General features: G+C 42.6%; 1 protein-coding gene across 4 annotated transcripts in view; it reads right to left on the reverse strand.

Annotated features, from left to right (window-relative positions):
- The window catches only part of gabrg2 (gamma-aminobutyric acid type A receptor subunit gamma2), a 68,707-nt gene that overhangs the window by 30,469 nt on the left and 19,261 nt on the right, over positions 1-18,977 (reverse strand). For all 4 annotated transcript variants that reach the window (XM_045693401.1, XM_014136810.2, XM_014136812.2 and 1 more), the window contains exons 4-6: positions 13,714-13,934; positions 13,022-13,104; positions 11,071-11,208 (exon numbers count right to left, since the gene is read on the reverse strand). In XM_045693401.1, the coding sequence (XP_045549357.1) occupies positions 11,071-11,208; positions 13,022-13,104; positions 13,714-13,934 (442 nt within the window). The remainder of the gene's footprint in view (positions 1-11,070; positions 11,209-13,021; positions 13,105-13,713; positions 13,935-18,977) is intronic.

Consider the following 18,977-nt stretch of genomic DNA (forward strand, 5'->3'; position numbering starts at 1 on the left):
GATGTCTCAAGTTTTGAGGGAGCGTGCAAATGCCATGCTGACTGCTGGAATGTCCATCAGAGCTGTTGCCAGATAATTTAATGTTCATTTCTCTTCCATAAGCCGCTTCCAACGTCGTTTCAGAGAATTTGTCAGTACGTCCAACCGGCCTCACAACGCAGACCACGTGTAACCACGCCTGCCCAAGACCTCCACATCTGGCTTCTTCACCTGCGGAATTGTCTGAGACCAGCCACCTGGACAGCTGATGAAACTGAGGAGCATTTCTGTCCTTTTGTAGGAAAAGACTCATGGCCTGGCTGCCCATGGCTGCTCCCCTCCCCGGTCATTATGGCCTAATGAATTTATTTCAGTAAAATCGTTGAAATTGTTGCATGTTCCGTGTTATATTTTTTTCATTATTCACTTCTGAATCAGCCAAATGATGGCTTAGAGAGGTGTATTCTCAGGTTGGTGTGGCATGAGCCTTGCTACATGAAGTGATATTAAAGTGTGTGCTGGCTGGGCTAGTCTAGCCCCCTGACGGTCCCCAGTGCAGCTCTCCCAGCTAAGATAATGATATGCCAGGATGTGGCAGCGTGGCAGCCTTGCCTTGCTGGCTGCACCAGAAGACACTGGGGAGCGGGCCAACCAGCAGCTCCCTAACAGCCTGGCCTGTTTATACACTATACCCCTCTCGCCTTGCAGCCTCCATCTCGCGCCAGCAACAAACAACTGTCACGCAGCCTCAAAATGTCCCACACTCACAAATGATTTTATTTCTGCTCAATGTATTCCTGTGTCCTAGTTTATTTCTCTGACTCGCGACGAGGCAGGATGCTGCCGTTACACTTTAGAAAATGAGGGAGAGAATCAGTGGAAAGTCAAAACTGTTTGGAATTTCACATTTCAATTTGTCTGTTTCTCTCTAGCCCCCCCGCTCCCTGTTTCACTCTCTCTATTTTGCGATATCCCCCTCTCTGGCGCTACAGAAGCTCCTAATATGCAGGTGTTAGTCAATAGTGAGGAAAACAAGCGGTTATTTTCCCAATTCAATCTCTTTTTTGGCTTATCAGGAGCATCAATGTCCAGGTGTTAATTATAGGCTTATTATAGGACTGTCACAGGCTGGATGTAGAGGGAGGTATTTTACTCAGCAGAGAGGATTGTGTCTGAATCACAGCCTCAGTCTCTACTCTTCTCATCACTGGCATCACCCAGGAGGAAGACAGGGGTTCAGAGACCTGCTCTAGCACAGCTGTTCCGCCTTGGTAAATTGATTATGCAGTACATTCGGAAAGTATTCAGAACTCTTCCCCTTTTCACTTTATTTGGAATGGCAAGCCAGACAAAATAAAACATGCTTATTTATATAATGAATATGAGTTTGGTAATGGTATTTTATTAGGATCCCCATTAGCTGTTGCAAAAGCAGCAGCTACTCTTCCTGGAGTCCACATAAAACATGAAACATGACATAATACAGAACATTAATAGACAAGAACAGCTCAAGGACAGAACTACATCAATTTTAAAAAATACATACAATGCTTTCGGAAAGCATTCAGACCCCTTGACTTTTTCCACATTTTGTTACGTTATAGCCTTATTCTACAATGGGTTAAATAAAACATTTACTCAGCAATCTACACACCATGCCCCATGATGACAAAGAAAAAAAGGCATTTAGAATTTTTTGCTAATTTATTACAAATTTTTAAAATAAATATCTTATTTACATAAGTATTCAGACCCTTCGCTATGAGACTCGAAATTGAGCTCAGGTGCATCCTGTTTCCATTGATCATCCTAGAGATTCTACAACTTGATTGGAGTGCACCTGTGGTAAATTCAATTGATTGGACATGATTTGGAAAGGCACACACCTGTCTATATAAGGTCCCACAGTTGACAGTGCATGTCAGAGCAAAAACCAAGCCATGAGGTCGAAGGAATTGTCGGTAGAGCTCCAAGACAGCATTGAAGGTCCCCAAGAACACAGTGGCCTCCATCATTCTTAAATGGAAGAAGTTTGGAACCACCATGACTCTTCCTAGCGCACGGCCAAACTGAGCAATCAGGGGAGAAGGGCCTTGGTCAGGGAAGTGACCAGAATCTCTAGAATTCCTCTGTGGATATGGGAGAATCTTCCAGAAGGACAACCATGTCTGCAGCATTCCACCAATCATGCCTTTATGGTAGAGTGGCCTGACGGAAGCCACTCCTCAGTAAAAGGCACGACAGCCCACTTGGAGTTTGCCAAAAGGCACCTAAAGGACTCTCAGACCATGAGAAACAAGATTCTCTGGTCTGATGAAACCAAGATTGAAATATTTGGCCTGAATGCCAAGCGTCATGTCTGGAGGAAACCTGGCACCACCCCTACGGTGAAGCATGGTGGTTGCAGCATCATGCTGTGGTGATGTTTTTCAGCGGCAGGGACTGGGAGACTAGTCAGGATCGAGGGAAAGAATAACAGAGCTAAGTACAAAGAGACCCTTGATGAAAATCTGCTCCAAAGCGCTCAGGACCTCAGACTGTGGTGAAGGTTCACCTTCCAACAGGACAACGACCCTAAGCACACAGACAAGACAATGCATGAGTGGCTTCGGGACAAGTCTCTGAATGTCCTTGCGTGAACCGGATCGAAAATCTCTGGAGAGACCTGAAAATAGCTGTGCAGCGATGCTCCACATCCAACCTGACAGTCGTTGAGAAGATCTGCAGAGAAGAATGTTAAAAACTCCCCAAACACAGGTGTGTCAATCTTGTAGCTTTAAACCCAAGAAGACTCAATGCTGTAATCACTGCTAAAGGTGCTTCAACAAAGTAATGAGTAAAGGTTCTGAATACTTATGAAATGGTGATATTTCAGTTTTTGCTAACATTTAAAAAAAACTGTTTTTGCTTTGTCATTATGGGGTATTGTGTGTAGATTGATGAGGGGGAAAAAACAATTTAATCAATTTTAGAATAAGGCTGTAACGTAACAGAATGTGGAAAAAGGGAAGGGGTCTGAATACTTTCCAATGCACTGAATACAGTGTGTATCCTTCCTAACCCTTTTAACATAAAAGTACGTGGGTCCTGGACTTTCTGATGGGCCGCCCCCAGGTGGTGAAGGTAGGAAACAACATCTCAACTTCACTGACCCTCAACAAAGGGGCCCCACAAGGGTGTGTGCTCAGTCCTCTCCTGTACTCCCTGTTCACCCATGACTGTGTGGCCATGCACGCCTCCAACTCAATCATCAAGTATGCAGACGACACAACAGTAGTGGGCCTGATCACCAACAACGACGAGACAGCCTACAGGGAGGAGGTGAGGGCAATTGGAGTGTGGTGTCAGGAAAACAACCTCACTCAACGTCAACAAACAAAGGAGATGATCATGGACTTCAGGAAACAGCAGAGGGAGCACCCCCCTATCCACATCGAAGGGACAGCAGTGGAGAAGGTGGAAAGTTCCTGGGCATACACATCACAGACAAACTGAAATGGTCCACCCACACAGACAGTGTGGTGAAGAAGGCGCAACAGGATGCTGAAGAAATGTGGCTTGTCACCCAAAACCCTGACAAACATTTACAGATGCACAATCGAGAGCATCTTCTCGGGGCTGTATCACGGCCTGGTACGGCAACTGCACCACCCTCAACAAGCAAGGATCTCCAGAGGGTGGTGCGGTCTGCACAACGCATTACTGGGGGCAAACTACCTGCCCTTCATGACACCTACAGGACCCGATGTCACAGGAAGTCCAAAAAGATAATCAAGGACAATAACCACCACTATCATCCAGAAGGCGAGGTCAGTACAGGTGCATCAAAGCTGGGACCGAGAGATTGAAAAACAGCTTGCATCTCAAGGCCATCAGACTGCTAAACAGCAATCACTAACTCAGAGAGGCTGCTGCCTACATTGAGATCCAATCACTGGACACTTTAATAAATGGATCACTAGTCACTAAAAACAAAGCCACTTTAAATAATGCCACTTTAATAATGTTTACATATCTTACATTACTCATATCACATGTATATACTGTATTTTATACCATCTACTGCACCTTGCCTATGCCGCTCAGCCATCGCTCATCCATATATACTGCTCAAAAAAATTAAGGGAACACTTAAACAACACAATGTAACTCCAAGTCAATCACACTTCTGTGAAATCAAACTGTCCACTTAGGAAGCAACACTGATTGACAATAAATGTCACATGCTGTTGTGCAAATGGAATAGACAACAGGTGGAAATTATAGGCAATTAGCAAGACACCCCCCAATAAAAGAGGTTCTGCAGGTGGTGACCACAGACCACTTCTCAGTTCCTATGCTTCCTGGCTGATGTTTTGGTCACTTTTGAATGCTGGCGGTGCTTTCACTCTAGTGGTAGCATGAGACGGAGTCTACAACCCACACAAGTGGCTCAGGTAGTGCAGCTCATCCAGGATGGCACATCAATGTGAGCTGTGGCAAGAAGGTTTGCTGTGTCTGTCAGCGTAGTGTCCAGAGCATGGAGGCGCTACCAGGAGACAGGCCAGTACATCAGGAGATGTGGAGGAGGCCGTAGGAGGGCAACAACCCAGCAGGAGGACCGCTACCTCTGCCTTTGTGCAAGGAGGAGCAGGAGGAGCACTGCCAGAGCCCTGCAAAATGACATCCAGCAGGCCACAAATGTGCATGTGTCTGCTCAAACGGTCAGAAACAGACTCCATGAGGGTGGTATGAGGGCCCGACGTCCACAGGTGGGGGTTGTGCTTACAGCCCAACACCGTGCAGGACGTTTGGCATTTGCCAGAGAACACCAAGATTGGCAAATTCGCCACTGGCGCCCTGTGCTCTTCACAGATGAAAGCAGGTTAAAACTGAGCACATGTGACAGACGTGACAGAGTCTGGAGACGCCGTGGAGAACGTTCTGCTGCCTGCAACATCCTCCAGCATGACCGGTTTGGCGGTGGGTCAGTCATGGTGTGGGGTGGCATTTCTTTGGGGGGGCCGCACAGCCCTCCATGTGCTCGTCAGAGGTAGCCTGACTGCCATTAGGTACCGAGATGAGATCCTCAGACCCCTTGTGAGACCATATGCTGGTGCGGTTGGCTCTGGGTTCCTCCTAATGCAAGACAATGCTAGACCTCATGTGGCTGGAGTGTGTCAGCAGTTCCTGCAAGAGGAAGGCATTGATGCTATGGACTGGCCCGCCCGTTCCCCAGACGTGAATCCAATTGAGCACATCTGGGACATCATGTCTCGCTCCATCCACCAACGCCACGTTGCACCACAGACTATCATCAGGAGCATGCCCAGGCATTGTAGGGAGGTCATACAGGCACGTGGAGGCCACACACACTACTGAGCCTCATTTTGACTTGTTTTAAGGACATTACATCAAAGTTGGATCAGCCTGTAGTGTGGTTTTCCACTTTAATTTTGAGTGTGACTCCAAATCCAGACCTCCATGGGTTGATAAATTGGATTTCCATTGATTATTTTTGTGTGATTTTGTTGTCAGCACATTCAACTATGTAAAGAAAAAAGTATTTAATAAGATTATTTCATTCATTCAGATCTAGGATGTGTTGTTTTAGTGTTCCCTTTATTTTTTTGAGCAGTGTACTTATATGTACATATTTTCATTCACCCCTTTACATTTGTGTGTACTAGGTAGTTGTTGGGGAATTGTTAGATTACTTGTTAGATATTACTGCACTGTCGGAACAAGAAGCACAAGCATTTCGCTACACTCGCATTAACATCTGCTAACCATGTGTATGTGACCAATAACATTTGATTTGATGTGATTTTTGACCAGATTAAAGGCACTTGATAAATGTGCTATGAACATCACTGTCATCGCTGAGTAACTGTTTTTATCTGGAAAGGAGAACCTGAAATAGCGTAGATGTACTGTAAGTATAGTTTATGCACTTGTGTTTCAAGTGGAAATATCTGTTGGCAGGAATATGTGTTTTTTATTTCTACTTCATTCATTCCACTGCCCTGTGAAAGGGCAACTTTGAGCTTTCACTTCTTCTTGGTCATCTTCTTTAACAGTCTGACACCTTCTCTCCTTAATCTGCTTTTGATTACTTCTATCGAACCAGGTGCAAGACCATTACCACGGTGCCCCTGGGATGATTCCCAAACCTCTCCCCACCACAGTCACTATATTTCCACAAGGTTTGTCTCTTCACCCTAAGTGGGGATTGCCTCAGTAAATATCCCGTGTTGGTATTTGGGTTTTGTTTGTTTCTTTGCCGGCCCCCATTGCAGGACTGAAGGGCTAAAGAGCGGAGAGAACAATGACGCATTAACCAGGCGGGCGGGCGGCGTTATGCCCTGTGTGCTGTGCTTGTCCCTCGTCCCTCACCCCTCAACCCGGTCACTTCCTTTCATCCACAATGCCTCCAGATTTCATCTGCAAACTGTGGGGCTCCATAATCGGAGGAGGATGATGATGTGTCCCGAGGCTTTTTCGACTCCAGCTAAATCACACAGACTGACGCACACAGACAACAGAGCTGCACGCCACAGTATCTAAAAGGTCACTCTAAGAATAGCACTCGCACAAAAAAACACACACACAAATACATAACAAATTAACCATCAGCTACTCTGTTTAAAACCATACTATGACTCATCTTAGAGAGATAGAGGGGGGGAATGTGGAATATGGAAATTGAAACATGCCGAATGCGATTGATTCTTTTTACGGTTGAGAGTATAGCTCTAACCCAGGCTCTGTTTAAACAACGGTTTTCCAATTCATTTATTCTGTTAATGTGCTAAGCAGGAGACTAATGAATGTGATACACCCATATACTAGCCCTACATGTCCTTTTTGATACTCATAGACCCCAGTTCCTTTGCCAATACACCTCATCCCTATTACTTGCCTGTCTCAGCCTTGTTACCCACTTTCCTTAGGCCTGTGTTCCCCAAATCACAAACAGTAACCTATATTCAGCTTTTTGCTGCACATCCTAATCCTGTTATTTGCATATCTTAGTCCTGTGACCTCCGACCTGTATACGCTAATCATCTTATAGAAAACTCATAGCACAGTGGTATAACACATGTCCCAACCCCATTCACTTTTTTCCTACCGCAAACTTGAATGGACATTTAAATGGACAATAGACATCCATCCAGACCCTTTACCAGTATGAGCCTTGTGTATCCCTAAACCCCATTACTCATATAAACCAGGTAAATCCATGGGCATACTCATATAGAATAGGTTTACCCTAGTATTCTTACAGACCAGGTGTACACTTGCATGTCCAACCCAATATTGATAAAAAAATATACAAAAAAACAGGTCAACTGAAACATGTCAGCCTCAATTGTCATAAAAATAGGAGTACTCCTGCATTTCAGCACCAAAATGTATACAAATCAGGTCTACACCTGTATTTCAGCTCCAAGTTACTTACCTACAAAGTCTGCGCCTGTGCTTGAACTCAATTAGTCAACTTAGCCAGGCCTTAATGTGCTGAAGCCTGAATACTCATAAAGTGTATACCAGGTCTATCCCCTACACCTCAGCTCCAGTACTCCTACCAACCAGGTCGACACCTTTGACTGAGTCCCAATACTAATATAAACCAGATCTACATCTGCATATCTCAGCCCAAAAACCCATACGAACCAGGTTTACACCTGTGGCTATTCAGCAAGATCTAACATTGTGCAAAAGACACTAAACAAACCTATTGACATTAAATATGTGTTTAGTTGTTACCCAAGTTCAGTTTATGGGTCTATACATGGCCAATTCCCCCTCAAAAATAACAAAATATGGCATTTTACAGTCAAAACCACTGATTTAAACAAATGTAAAGGCTAATGGATAATGGTACAATCATCTGTAACATCATCTTGATCAAGTATATCCGTAACCCAACATCAAAAAATAAATAATCTGCTATGATTAAATATACTGTATATAATAAGTTAGAGCCACTGTATTTTCCCATTGGTAACAATTATATTTTCATATCCCACAAGCATCATGGATTCAATGTATTGAACATGAAGGCCCATATGTAAACTAGATCCTTTAAACATTATATTTACAAAGAAAATATTTTTAAATGTCAACAATGTATGTGTTTTTTAAGCTGTTGAATAGTGACTTGTGGTGCCAAATTAGTCTCTGAAAGTGCAACTTTTTGATTGTGGTAACCTTAATAAAGCATAGTATAGGACTTATTTGTTGATAAGTACAACTTTAAGTTCTCTAGAGCCTGTAAAGTACAACAAAACATTTTCTCTCACTATTGTGACCAATGGGACTAAATAGGTCAACGCAAATGCTCAGAAATGTGTTTGGCAAGGGACTAATCAAATGGAAGAAAACAACAAGGTCTGACACAACTTGCTCTCAAACAACTTTATCTTCCAGCCCCCCCCCGGCTTAGCTGGGTGTAGCAGCTCCGTACCCCCGGCTTAGCCCGGTGACTAAAGGGTTGAGTTTGCATTAAGGTTACCCAAGTATGGAGGCAGACACTGCAATGACTTACAGACAAATCCTCTAGTGTGTTGTCTGTTTCTCACTCTCGGACTGCTTGCCCATGTAAAGCTAGTTCCTTAGTTGTCAGCAGCAATGGGCAACAGCATGGGGCTAGATCAGGACACTGTCTGAGGAGGATGTAGGGATCCGCAGGTAGACTGGTGGCCCTCAAGGGGCCTTAATGTGATGTGACATAGTGAAGGTCTAAGTTTGTTGACATTGCCAGAGGATGAATACCAAATCAAAGCAGACACAGCCTCCTTATAAAGCAAACCTTAGTAAGAAACAAACATCTTGTTTCTCTGTATCCTTGTGCTCCCCCTAACTGACCTATTTTACAACCGGTACAGAACTCAATAAATCACGCTAATCAAGTGACTCTAATGTCTTTATGTGCTTATGGCCAAACTTGAAATAAAACTCCAGCTATGTGCTCTGAATGTACAATATACCTAATGCCCTACCAGTAGTCAACATTTCCCATATCAGCACAAATGGAACGGTAGTTAAAATACAGAGTGCAAGGGCATGATCCCTCCTCTGCTACCTCTGAATACATTTTCACCAGATGGTGTGTTCCAGAATCTTAAACAGAGGCAAACTCCACAATGGACTACACCATTACAACAGGGGCATTCACTTTCCCTTGTTACGTAACAGAACACCTATTTTGTTTATCTAACCAATATGTCATTAGAATAGAAAAATACTTTCCACTTAGTCCTCCCCCACACAGCATCTATTGCTTGAAAGCAAAATCAGTCTGATTATAGTACACTATTTCCAATCAATGTAATTCCCTCTCAGTTGTATAGACAGTGAGTGACTTTCCAAGACATTGTATCGTACCTCTGTTTTGTTCACCGACTTCAGAGAAAGTATTATCCCGGGGATCTAAGGCTAGCATGTGAATATAAAAGGCAACAGCTGTCGGAGCAGCTGTGCATGGTAGATATAGAGCGCTTCTTTGTCATTTATTATTTGTTTTTAATCTTTACGAAAATGATGCGTGCCAGGTTTCGTCACACTGTACGCATACACTGACAGGTCTGAATGACTGTGGCTGCCCATTCAGTTTATCTTCTCCATACACCGCTTTACACTTTCAACAGGTCAGGTTACCTTTCACTATCTATACATGCAATAGTTCACATGATATACAGGCTACTTATTAAAAGAGTACCTCAAACACAACCTCCTGATAACGGCTATATGCCGAAAGGAGTTGGATCTGTTGTCATCAAAGACATTCTGTTCATCTTTCACAATACTAGTTAGGACCACGACATGGAGTTTTTGAAAAATGAATAGGCTATCTGACATCTGTACCCTCTTAGAAAAAAATGGTACCAAAAGGGTTCTTCGGCTGTCCCCACAGGAGAACCCTTTTTGAGCCAAAAAGGGTTATTCAAAAGGTAATCCTATGGGGACAGCAGAAGAACCCTTTTAGGTTTCTACGAGTGTAGCCTAATCATATGTGTAATGACACCAGTATTAAAATCAATAACCAAAAGAGTCAATATAATAAATGCATCGTACATTATGTCCCCTTCGCAGTAAATGGAAAACTAACCGGAAGTGTCTTAGAACATAGCAAAATGTGTACCTTCGGTACAACAACAATTGCCTTCTAAATATACAGAGATGTAATCTGAAGAAAATGTAAGACCTAATTGCTCTACTAAAGCATGTCGGATACAATCACGTCTGTTTCTTTAGGCTAGGGAGATAGTCCTAAACAGATGAAATATAGATCCATTCTGCGTGATCAATATCCATTTAAGCGAAACATCTAAATAAATGAAGTATCTTTTTAAGATCTTTCTTAATTTGCACTCCATCCCTCCCTCCAGAAGCCAAAAAGACTCTTGCCACATTATATGATAATTGTAACAGATTGTGTTTCCTCTGGTTATCACTTCTGTAGCTGCCATTTAGGGGAAATAACTGCTAAAATGGCATTATATCTTCATGACTGTCACTATTTAGGTTTGGCCTTTTAGAGGAAACTTGTCAGCCATTTTGTGTTGGCCAAAGGAGAAGCTCCCTGTCAGGCTGTACACCAAAGAATATCACTGTGACTACCCAACCAATCCACGCATTTCTATACAAGCCTCTTAGCACACCACCACATATAATAAGCATTCAACAACTAAAAACAGCCTCTGATAAACTTTAGCTGCCGAGGAGCCATTTTCCTCAGGTTAATTCATTTCCTGCTTTGTTTCTAGTGGAATGCACCAACAGACAATGTGTGCATGCAAAATGTCCTGTGTGGCTCAGTAGGTAGAGTGTGGGGGACCAATACAAACAGAATACGAAAATGTGTGCACTCACTACCGTGAGTCGCTCTGGATAAGATCATCTCCTGAAATAATGCATGTGTTTTCCTCTGTTACTAGGCACAGAGTATTTTAATTCACCAGGGTGCACATATCATGCACGCTGCATGCGCCAGAAAGGGGGGCTCCTTGAGTAAACCACAGCACATTCAGAACAGGGAAGCTCAGAGAGAGAGAGAGAGAGAGACAGAGAGTGAAAGAGATAGAGGAAAAAGAACGAGACCATTACCTGACACGGTCCTGACGATCTCGGAGGTGTTCCTCAGGCCAACAAAGGAGAACTGGTAGAGCCTCCAGGAGCGGATGTCTCCCACCTCCACGGAGCTCCTCTTCCACTTGTACACTATCTCCTCTCTGGGGTAGCCATCTGAACAGGGGGGTTGACCATTAAGCTCTAGACATTACTACCTGGTGGTCTATGACTGAATTCATCCCATATTAAAATGTGTTGCACAGGTGATGTGTTACACTATGTACTTCTGTAGCACTCCAGTGGTTATTAGGTTTAAGGCCACTGTAATGTAAAGTGGACAATGAATATTCAGTAACATCGTACGGTGCAATCCTAAATAGTGACTGGACACTAATAACGACTGACCTTGAGTCAAGTCTTTGTTGATTTCTGTCCAGAGAAGAAAACAACAATGCTACATCATGCTAAATGGGGTGATTTAATGCACCTCAACTTTCCCAAGTGCAAGTTTTTTTTTTTTTAACACATATGATTGAAGGTTGTAGTCTTTATCTGCTGTCCACATTAAGGCCATTCTATCCTTCCAAAGATGCTTCCATGGCTATGCTTTCAGGATACATTACAAAATGGTTGCAGTGAATGTGGCACTCTTTCTCAGTGTGTGCTGAAAAAGATATGCTGCATCGTGTGCTGCAACTGAGGGAAGCTAATGCACTTCCAACTGATTTCAGCCACTGGAATCATCCGTGGCTTTCATCAATTTTAAATGTGTTTTTCTCTTCTGTTTTTAGAGCTTCAACTCTCATTTCTCTTTCTTGTTGCCCTGGAGCTATTTAGGAACCTCTCTCTCTCTCTCTCTCTCTCTCTCTCTCTCTCTCTCTCTCTCTCTCTCTCTCTCTCTCTCTCTCTCTCTCTCTCTCTCTCTCTCTCTCTCTCTCTCTCTCTCTCTCTCTCTCTCTCTCTCTCAAGACTGTCCCATGGTGCATCTGTAGCTCACTTACAGGCTCATTACCACGAATCCCATCCCCACCAGCTCCTCATGAGGAACACTGGCTGTGGTCTCTCTCACCAACCCTGCCTGCCTGGCTACTGTATAGTGGTGTAAAGTACTTAAGTAAAAATACTTCAAAGTACTACTTAAGCAGTTTTTTTTAGTATCTGTACTTTACTATTCATATTTTTGACAACTTTTACTTTTACTTCACCACATTCCTAAAGAAAATTATGTACTTTTTACTCCATACATTTTCCCTGACACCCAAAAGTACTCGTTACATTTTGAATGCTTAGCAGCACAGGGAAATGGTACAATTCACAGACTTATCAAGAGAACATCCCTGGTCATCCCCACTGCCTCTGATCTGGCGGACTCACTAAAGACAAATGCTTCATTTGTAAATGATGTCCGAGTGTTGGAGTGGGCCCTTGTCTATACATAAATGTAAAAAACAAGAAAATTGTGTCGCCTGGTTGACTTGATATAAGGAATAAGAAATTATTTATACTTTTACTTTTGATACTTAAGTATATTTAAAACCAAATACTTTTACACTTTTACTCAAGCAGTATTTTACTGGGTGACTTTCACTTTTACTTGAGTCATTTTCTATTAAGGTATCTTTACTTTTACTCAAGTATGACAATTGAATCATTTTTCCACCACTGCTAAATGTACTGGATCTAAACTCCTACGGTTTGGAGGTCAATGTAAAAACGTATTGCTTCTCCCTTCTCAAAATGTACTCCTGTCTCTTTCCTTTTCCCCTATCTCACAATAGTAAAAAGGGAAGAAAAAAACATGGGAGCATTTTGTCCACTGTGCTGATGTCTTCATCAGCATGGTATGGTGCTTGTTTTTGGCTGCCACTGCTGTTGCAGTTGGAAGCGGGCATGTGGACGCCATGCAGAGAGATATATAGAGTGTATGTGAGCAAGAGAGCGAGTGAGCGAGACGGTGGGGTAGTAGAGAGCATATGGCCAGACTTACAGCTTGAAAACTCCAGGGGACAGGAGTGCTCATCCATTGGAAAGTTGTTCAGTTTAAGCTGGCACTCGGCATCAATAGTCAACCTGCAAACAGAAAAACACACCGTTTACTGTGCTGGTTGGGGTTGTCAACAAAGCGTCTAACATACTTCTGTTTTGTAACAATCCTGTCTGATTTCTACCATTCAGCGGACTTGAAAGTCAGACTCATTAAACCTTCTAAATGACAAAATGGGCAATAATGACATTACTCATCCATCCACTTTTGTCATGTATCATTCTATTCAGCATTAGGACGATACAATTAGCCATTGGTGAGGTTGGAGTTCCCCAATGAATTAATGAACTGCGGTTGCATTCTGGGAGAACATCAATCACAGCTGGGTTGAGGAGTCCAGTCCAGCATAGTTCCTCCTCTAATTAGACAGTATGAGAGAGTTATCTAGCTAGATAGTAGATACCGTTCATCCTAGACCACTGCGTTCTCTAGACTAGACCACATCAGTACTGCCAGGCCGAAGCTACTCTCCTTTCTTAACCGGGGGCACCAAATTAAGATAATTAACGTGTTCCAAAGCTCAATCAGTGCCGATAGAGAACTACCGCCTGTCAGATACAGTCAACTGGAAACAGTCTCTGTTCCCTCATTTGTGTCAGGGTCATCCATCGGTGCTTCTTCATTGGACATCTCACCGCAGTGTGTAGAGTATCCGTCCATCGTTCCAGATCCGAAGCATGCGATTGGGCGTGGTGATCCAGTGGGCATCGGCCTTCTTGGAGTTGCGAAAGAAGGTGTCAGGGATCCAGATCTTGCCCACCATGTTGCTGTTGAGACGCAGGACCTTCATGGTGCTGTTGAACTTCAATCTCCGGTCATACCACGTCTGGGCAAAAAAGATGTCGATGGTGTACTCCTGCGGAGAAACAAAAACACAGGCTCGATTCAATCAAACCGGCATTGCGGTATTACGCAGTAGCTATTTCTCCTAAGGCCAAATGAGATCAGATAATGTTTTTTTGCTACTGTAACAACCTGCTACTATTACAAGGTAGACAACCCTCACAGGTAGATGTATCCCATTTCAGAATAAGAACTACGTGCACAGGCAGTAGTTCATAAACTATTGGGCTCTGTGTCAAAAGACACAAAGCTCATCACTATGGCAGTTTTGAGTGAATTCCATCCACAGTCATCCTTTATATACATGTTAAAGTCTGTGTTGAAATTTAACAACGAATAAAAACATTACCATTGAGCACCCTGGGATCCTTAACTAGATCCGAGTGCCCTGAGACCCTTAACAGGAACGAGAGTCATCCAGAACTGTTAATACAAATCACTCTCCAGGTTCCACCAAAACGGTTTATTCTGAGGGCAGTTTTACAACTACATTTAAGCGTAATGCTGTCTGCCATATGTTGGAAGAGCACTTTCTCTAAGAAAAATGGCTTCCTTTCAGGCCATGAATCCTTTGTCCTGATGAAATAGTGGTGCTGAACTGGACCCTATCAACCTGAAAATGAAATGTTTAACGGGGTAAAGAATGGCTTCCCTGGGGCGGCAGGTAGCTTAGCGATCTAGCAACTGGAGGCTTGCCAGTTAGAATTCTGGGTCTGACAGGAAAAAATCTGTTGGGAAGTGAGCTGGCAACCGGAGGGTATCAAATCCTAGAAGTCATTGCCTGCTGTTGTGCCCTTGAGTAAGGCGCTCAACACCCCACAAAAACAGCTCCCTGGGTGCCCACTGTGGCAGCTCACCGGACCTCTCCAAAACCTGTGTGTGTGTCTTTCGGAGGGGTTGGGTTAAAAGTGAAAGTCACATTTCGGTTGGATCTTGTGTGCAATTGACAAATAAAGTGATCTTAACTTTCCATTGTAAAGCAGTAGCATTATCTAACCTCATAACCTCCCTGAAAAGGGTTTTCTGCAGTGATCACTGTCTCCCATTCAACAGGGCTGGGATATACAGGTAACTTCCTCCACTTCTCACAACTCTTCCAGTCCTTCTCTCTCCTCCTCCCCTCATTCTCGTCCTCCTGGTGTGGGCCACCACAAGCTGCCAGGACAGCTTCAATGCACCTTGGCATAGATTCTACAAGTGTCTGGTAATCTATTGGAGGGATGCGACACCCTTCTTCAATGAGAAATTAGATAATTTGATGTTTTATTGATGGTTGTGTTAAATGCTGTCTCAGATGCCACTCCGGAATCTCAATTGGGTTGAGATCTGGTGACCGACACACACACACACACACACACACACACACACACACACACACACACACACACACACACACACACACACACACACACACACACACACACACACACACACACACACACACACACACACACACACACCCTTAAAAACCCCTATGCTCCTTTGAGACCCCTCTTTCAAAGACACTGAGAACTGTTCTTCTATGGTAGCCAAAATAATGGGCAACTGGGCAGTTTTGTACATGATCCTAAGCATGATGGGATGTTAATTGCCTATTTACCTCAGGAATCATACCCGTTTGGAAGCACCTGCTTTCAATATACATTGAATCCCTCATTTACACAAGTGTTTCCTTTATTTTGGCAGTTACCGCCATGCAGTGCCTTCAGAAAGTAATCATACCCCTTGACTTATTCAACATTTTGTTTTGTTACAGCCTGAATTCAAAATGGATTAAACATATTTCTGTTGTCACCAATCTACACACAAAATCCCATAATATCCCATACATTTTGCAAATGTAATATATCTATATATCTATAGCTAGATCTAATGTGCATACAGTACCAGTTAAAGGTTTGGACACACCAACTCATTCAAGGGTTTTTCTTTATTTTTACTATTTTTACATTGTATACAAATAGTGAGAACATCAAAACTATGAAATAACACATATGGAATCATGTAGTAAGCAAAAGTGTTAAACAAATCAAAATCTATTTTATAATTGAGATTCTTCAAAGTAGCCTCCCTTTGCCTTGATGACAGGTTTGCTCACACTTGGCATTCTCTCAAGCAGGTTCATGAGGGATGCTTTTCCACAGTCTTGAAGAAGTTCCCACATATGCTGAGCACCTGTTGGCTAATTTTCCTTCACTCTGCGATCCAACTCATCCCAAACCATCTCAATTGGGTTGAGGTCGGGTGATTGTGGAGGCCAGGTCATCTGATGCAGCACTCCATCACTCTCCTTCTTTGTCAAACAGCCCTTACACAGCCTGGAGGTGTGTTTTTTGTCATTGAATGTTAAAAAATAAATGATAGTCCCACTATGCGCAAACCAGATGTGATGGCGTATCATTGCAGAATGCTGTGGTAGCCATTCTGGTTAAGTGTGCCTCGAATTCTAAATAAATCACAGAGAGTGTCACCAGCAAAGCACCCCCACACCATCACACCTCCTCCTCCATGCTTCATGGTGGGAACCACACATGCAGAGATCATCTTTTCACCTACTCTGCGTCTCACAAAGACACGGAAGCTAGAACCAAAAATCACAAATTTGGACTCATCAGACAAAAGGACAGATTTCCACTGGCCGAATGTCCATTGCTTGTGTTTCTTGGCCTAAGCAAGTCTCTTCTTCTTATTGGTGTCCTTTAGTAGTGGTTTCTTCGCAGCTTTTCGACCATTAAGGCCTGATTCACGAAGTCTTCTCTGAACAGTTGATATTGAGATGTGTCTGTTACTTGAACTCTGTAAAGCATTTATTTGAGCTGCAAACTGAGGTGCAGTTAACTCTAATGAACTTATCCTCTGCAGCAGGGTCTGGGTATTCCTTTCCTGTGGCGGTCCTCATGAGAGCCAGCTACATCATAGCACTTGATGGTTTTTGCGAGTGCACTTGAAGAAACTTTAAAAGTTCTTGAAATGTTCTGTATTGACTGACCTTCATGTCTTAAAGTAATGATGGACTGTCATTTCTCTTTGCTTATTTGAGCTGTTCTTACCATAATATGGACTTGGTCTTTTACCAAATAAGGCTATCTTCTGTATACCATCCCTGCCTTGTCACAACACTACTGATTGGCTCAAACGCATTAAGAAGGAAAGAAAGTCCACAAATTAACTTTAACAAGGCACACATGTTAATTGCTGAGAGAATGCCAAGAGTGTGCAAAGCTGTCATCAAGGCAGAGGGTGGCTTCTTTGAATAATCTCAAATATAAAATATATTTTGATTTGTTTAACACTTTTTTGGTTACTGCATGATTCCATGTGTGTTATTTCGTAGTTTTGATGTCTTCACTATTATTCTACAATGTAGAACATAGCAAAAATAAAGAAAAACCCTGTATTGAGTATGTGTGTCCAAACTTTTGACTGGTACCGTAAGTATTCACACCTCTGAGTCAATACTTTTTAGAAGCACCTTTAGTAACAATTACAGCTGTGTTTCTTTCTGGGTAAGTCTAAGAGCTTTCCACACCTAGATTGTGCAACATTTGCCCGTTATTCTTTTCAAAATTCTTCAAGCAATGTCATATTGGTTGTTGATCATTGCTAGACAACCATTTTCAGGCAGATTTAAGTCAAAACTGTAACTCGGCCACTCAGGAACATTCACTTTCTTCTGAGTAAGAAACTAGATTATTGTCCTGCTGAAAGGTGAATTCATCTCCCAGTGTCTGGTGGAAAGTAGACTGTACCAGGTTTTCCTCTAGGATTTTTTTTGCCTGTGCTTAGCTCCATTCCATTTCTTTTTTACCCTGGAATACACCCCAGTCCTTAACAAGTATAAGCATACCCATAACATGATGCAGCCACCACTATGCTTGAAAATATGAAGTGGTACTCAATAATGTATTGTATTGGATGTGCTCCAAACATAACACGTTTTATTCAGGACTGAAAGTTAATTGCTTTGCCACATTTTTTGTAGTATTACTTTCGTGCCTTGTTGCAAACAGGATGCATGGATGTTTTTGAATTTTTTTATTCTGTACAGGCTTCCTTCTTTTCACTCTGTAATTTAGGTTAGTATTGTGGAGTTACTACAATGTTGTTGATCCATCCTCAATTTTATACTATCACAGCCATTAAACTCTGTAACTGTTTTAAACTCACCTTTGGCCTCATGGTCAAGTCCCTCAGAGTTTCCTTCCTCTCTGGCAACTGGGTTAGGAAGGATGACTGTATATTTGTAGTGACTGGGTGTACGGATACACAATCCAAAGTGTAATTTATAACTTCACCATGCTCAAAGGGATATTCAATGTCTGTTTTTTTACCCATCTACCAACAGGAGCCCTTCTTTGGGAGGCATTGGAAAACCTCCCTGGTCTTTCTGGTTGAATCTGTGTTTGAAATTCACTGCTCAACTGAGGGACCTTACAGATAGTTGTATGTGTGGGGTACAGAGATGAGGTAGTCATTCAAAATCATGTTGAACACTATTATTGCACACAGAGTCCATGCAACGTATTATGTGACTTGTTAAGCACATTTTTACTCCTGAATACTTATTGACTCAAGACATTTCAGCTTTTCATTTTTAGTTAATTTATTTAAAAAACTCTAAAATCATAATTCCACTACGATTTTATGGAGTATTGTGTGTAGGCCTGTGACAAAAAATCTAAATTGTATCCGTTTTAAATTCAGGCTGTAACACAGCAAAATGTGGATAAAGTCAAGGGGTGTGAATACTTTCTGAAGGTACTATATATGAAGGGTATTCAATAGAGCACTGAAGGAAGGGGAGAGCAGTGCATGTGTGTGTGTGTGTGTGTGTGTGTGTGTGTGTATAGTCGTGTGCGTGTGTGTTTGAGAGAGAGAGAGAGAGATGAGATTGAGAGAGATGAGATTGAGAGAGATGAGATTGAGAGAGAGAGAGATGAGATTGAGAGCGTGAGAGGAGAGAGAGAGAGAAAGGAAGAAAAAGAGGGAAAGCGAAAGAGAGAAAATAGAGATGGGCAGAGAGGGGGTATATTATTTGATTACTATTTGACAGTTT

This window comes from Salmo salar, chromosome ssa13 (genome assembly GCF_905237065.1).
Source record: "Salmo salar chromosome ssa13, Ssal_v3.1, whole genome shotgun sequence".
NCBI lineage: Eukaryota > Metazoa > Chordata > Actinopteri > Salmoniformes > Salmonidae > Salmo > Salmo salar.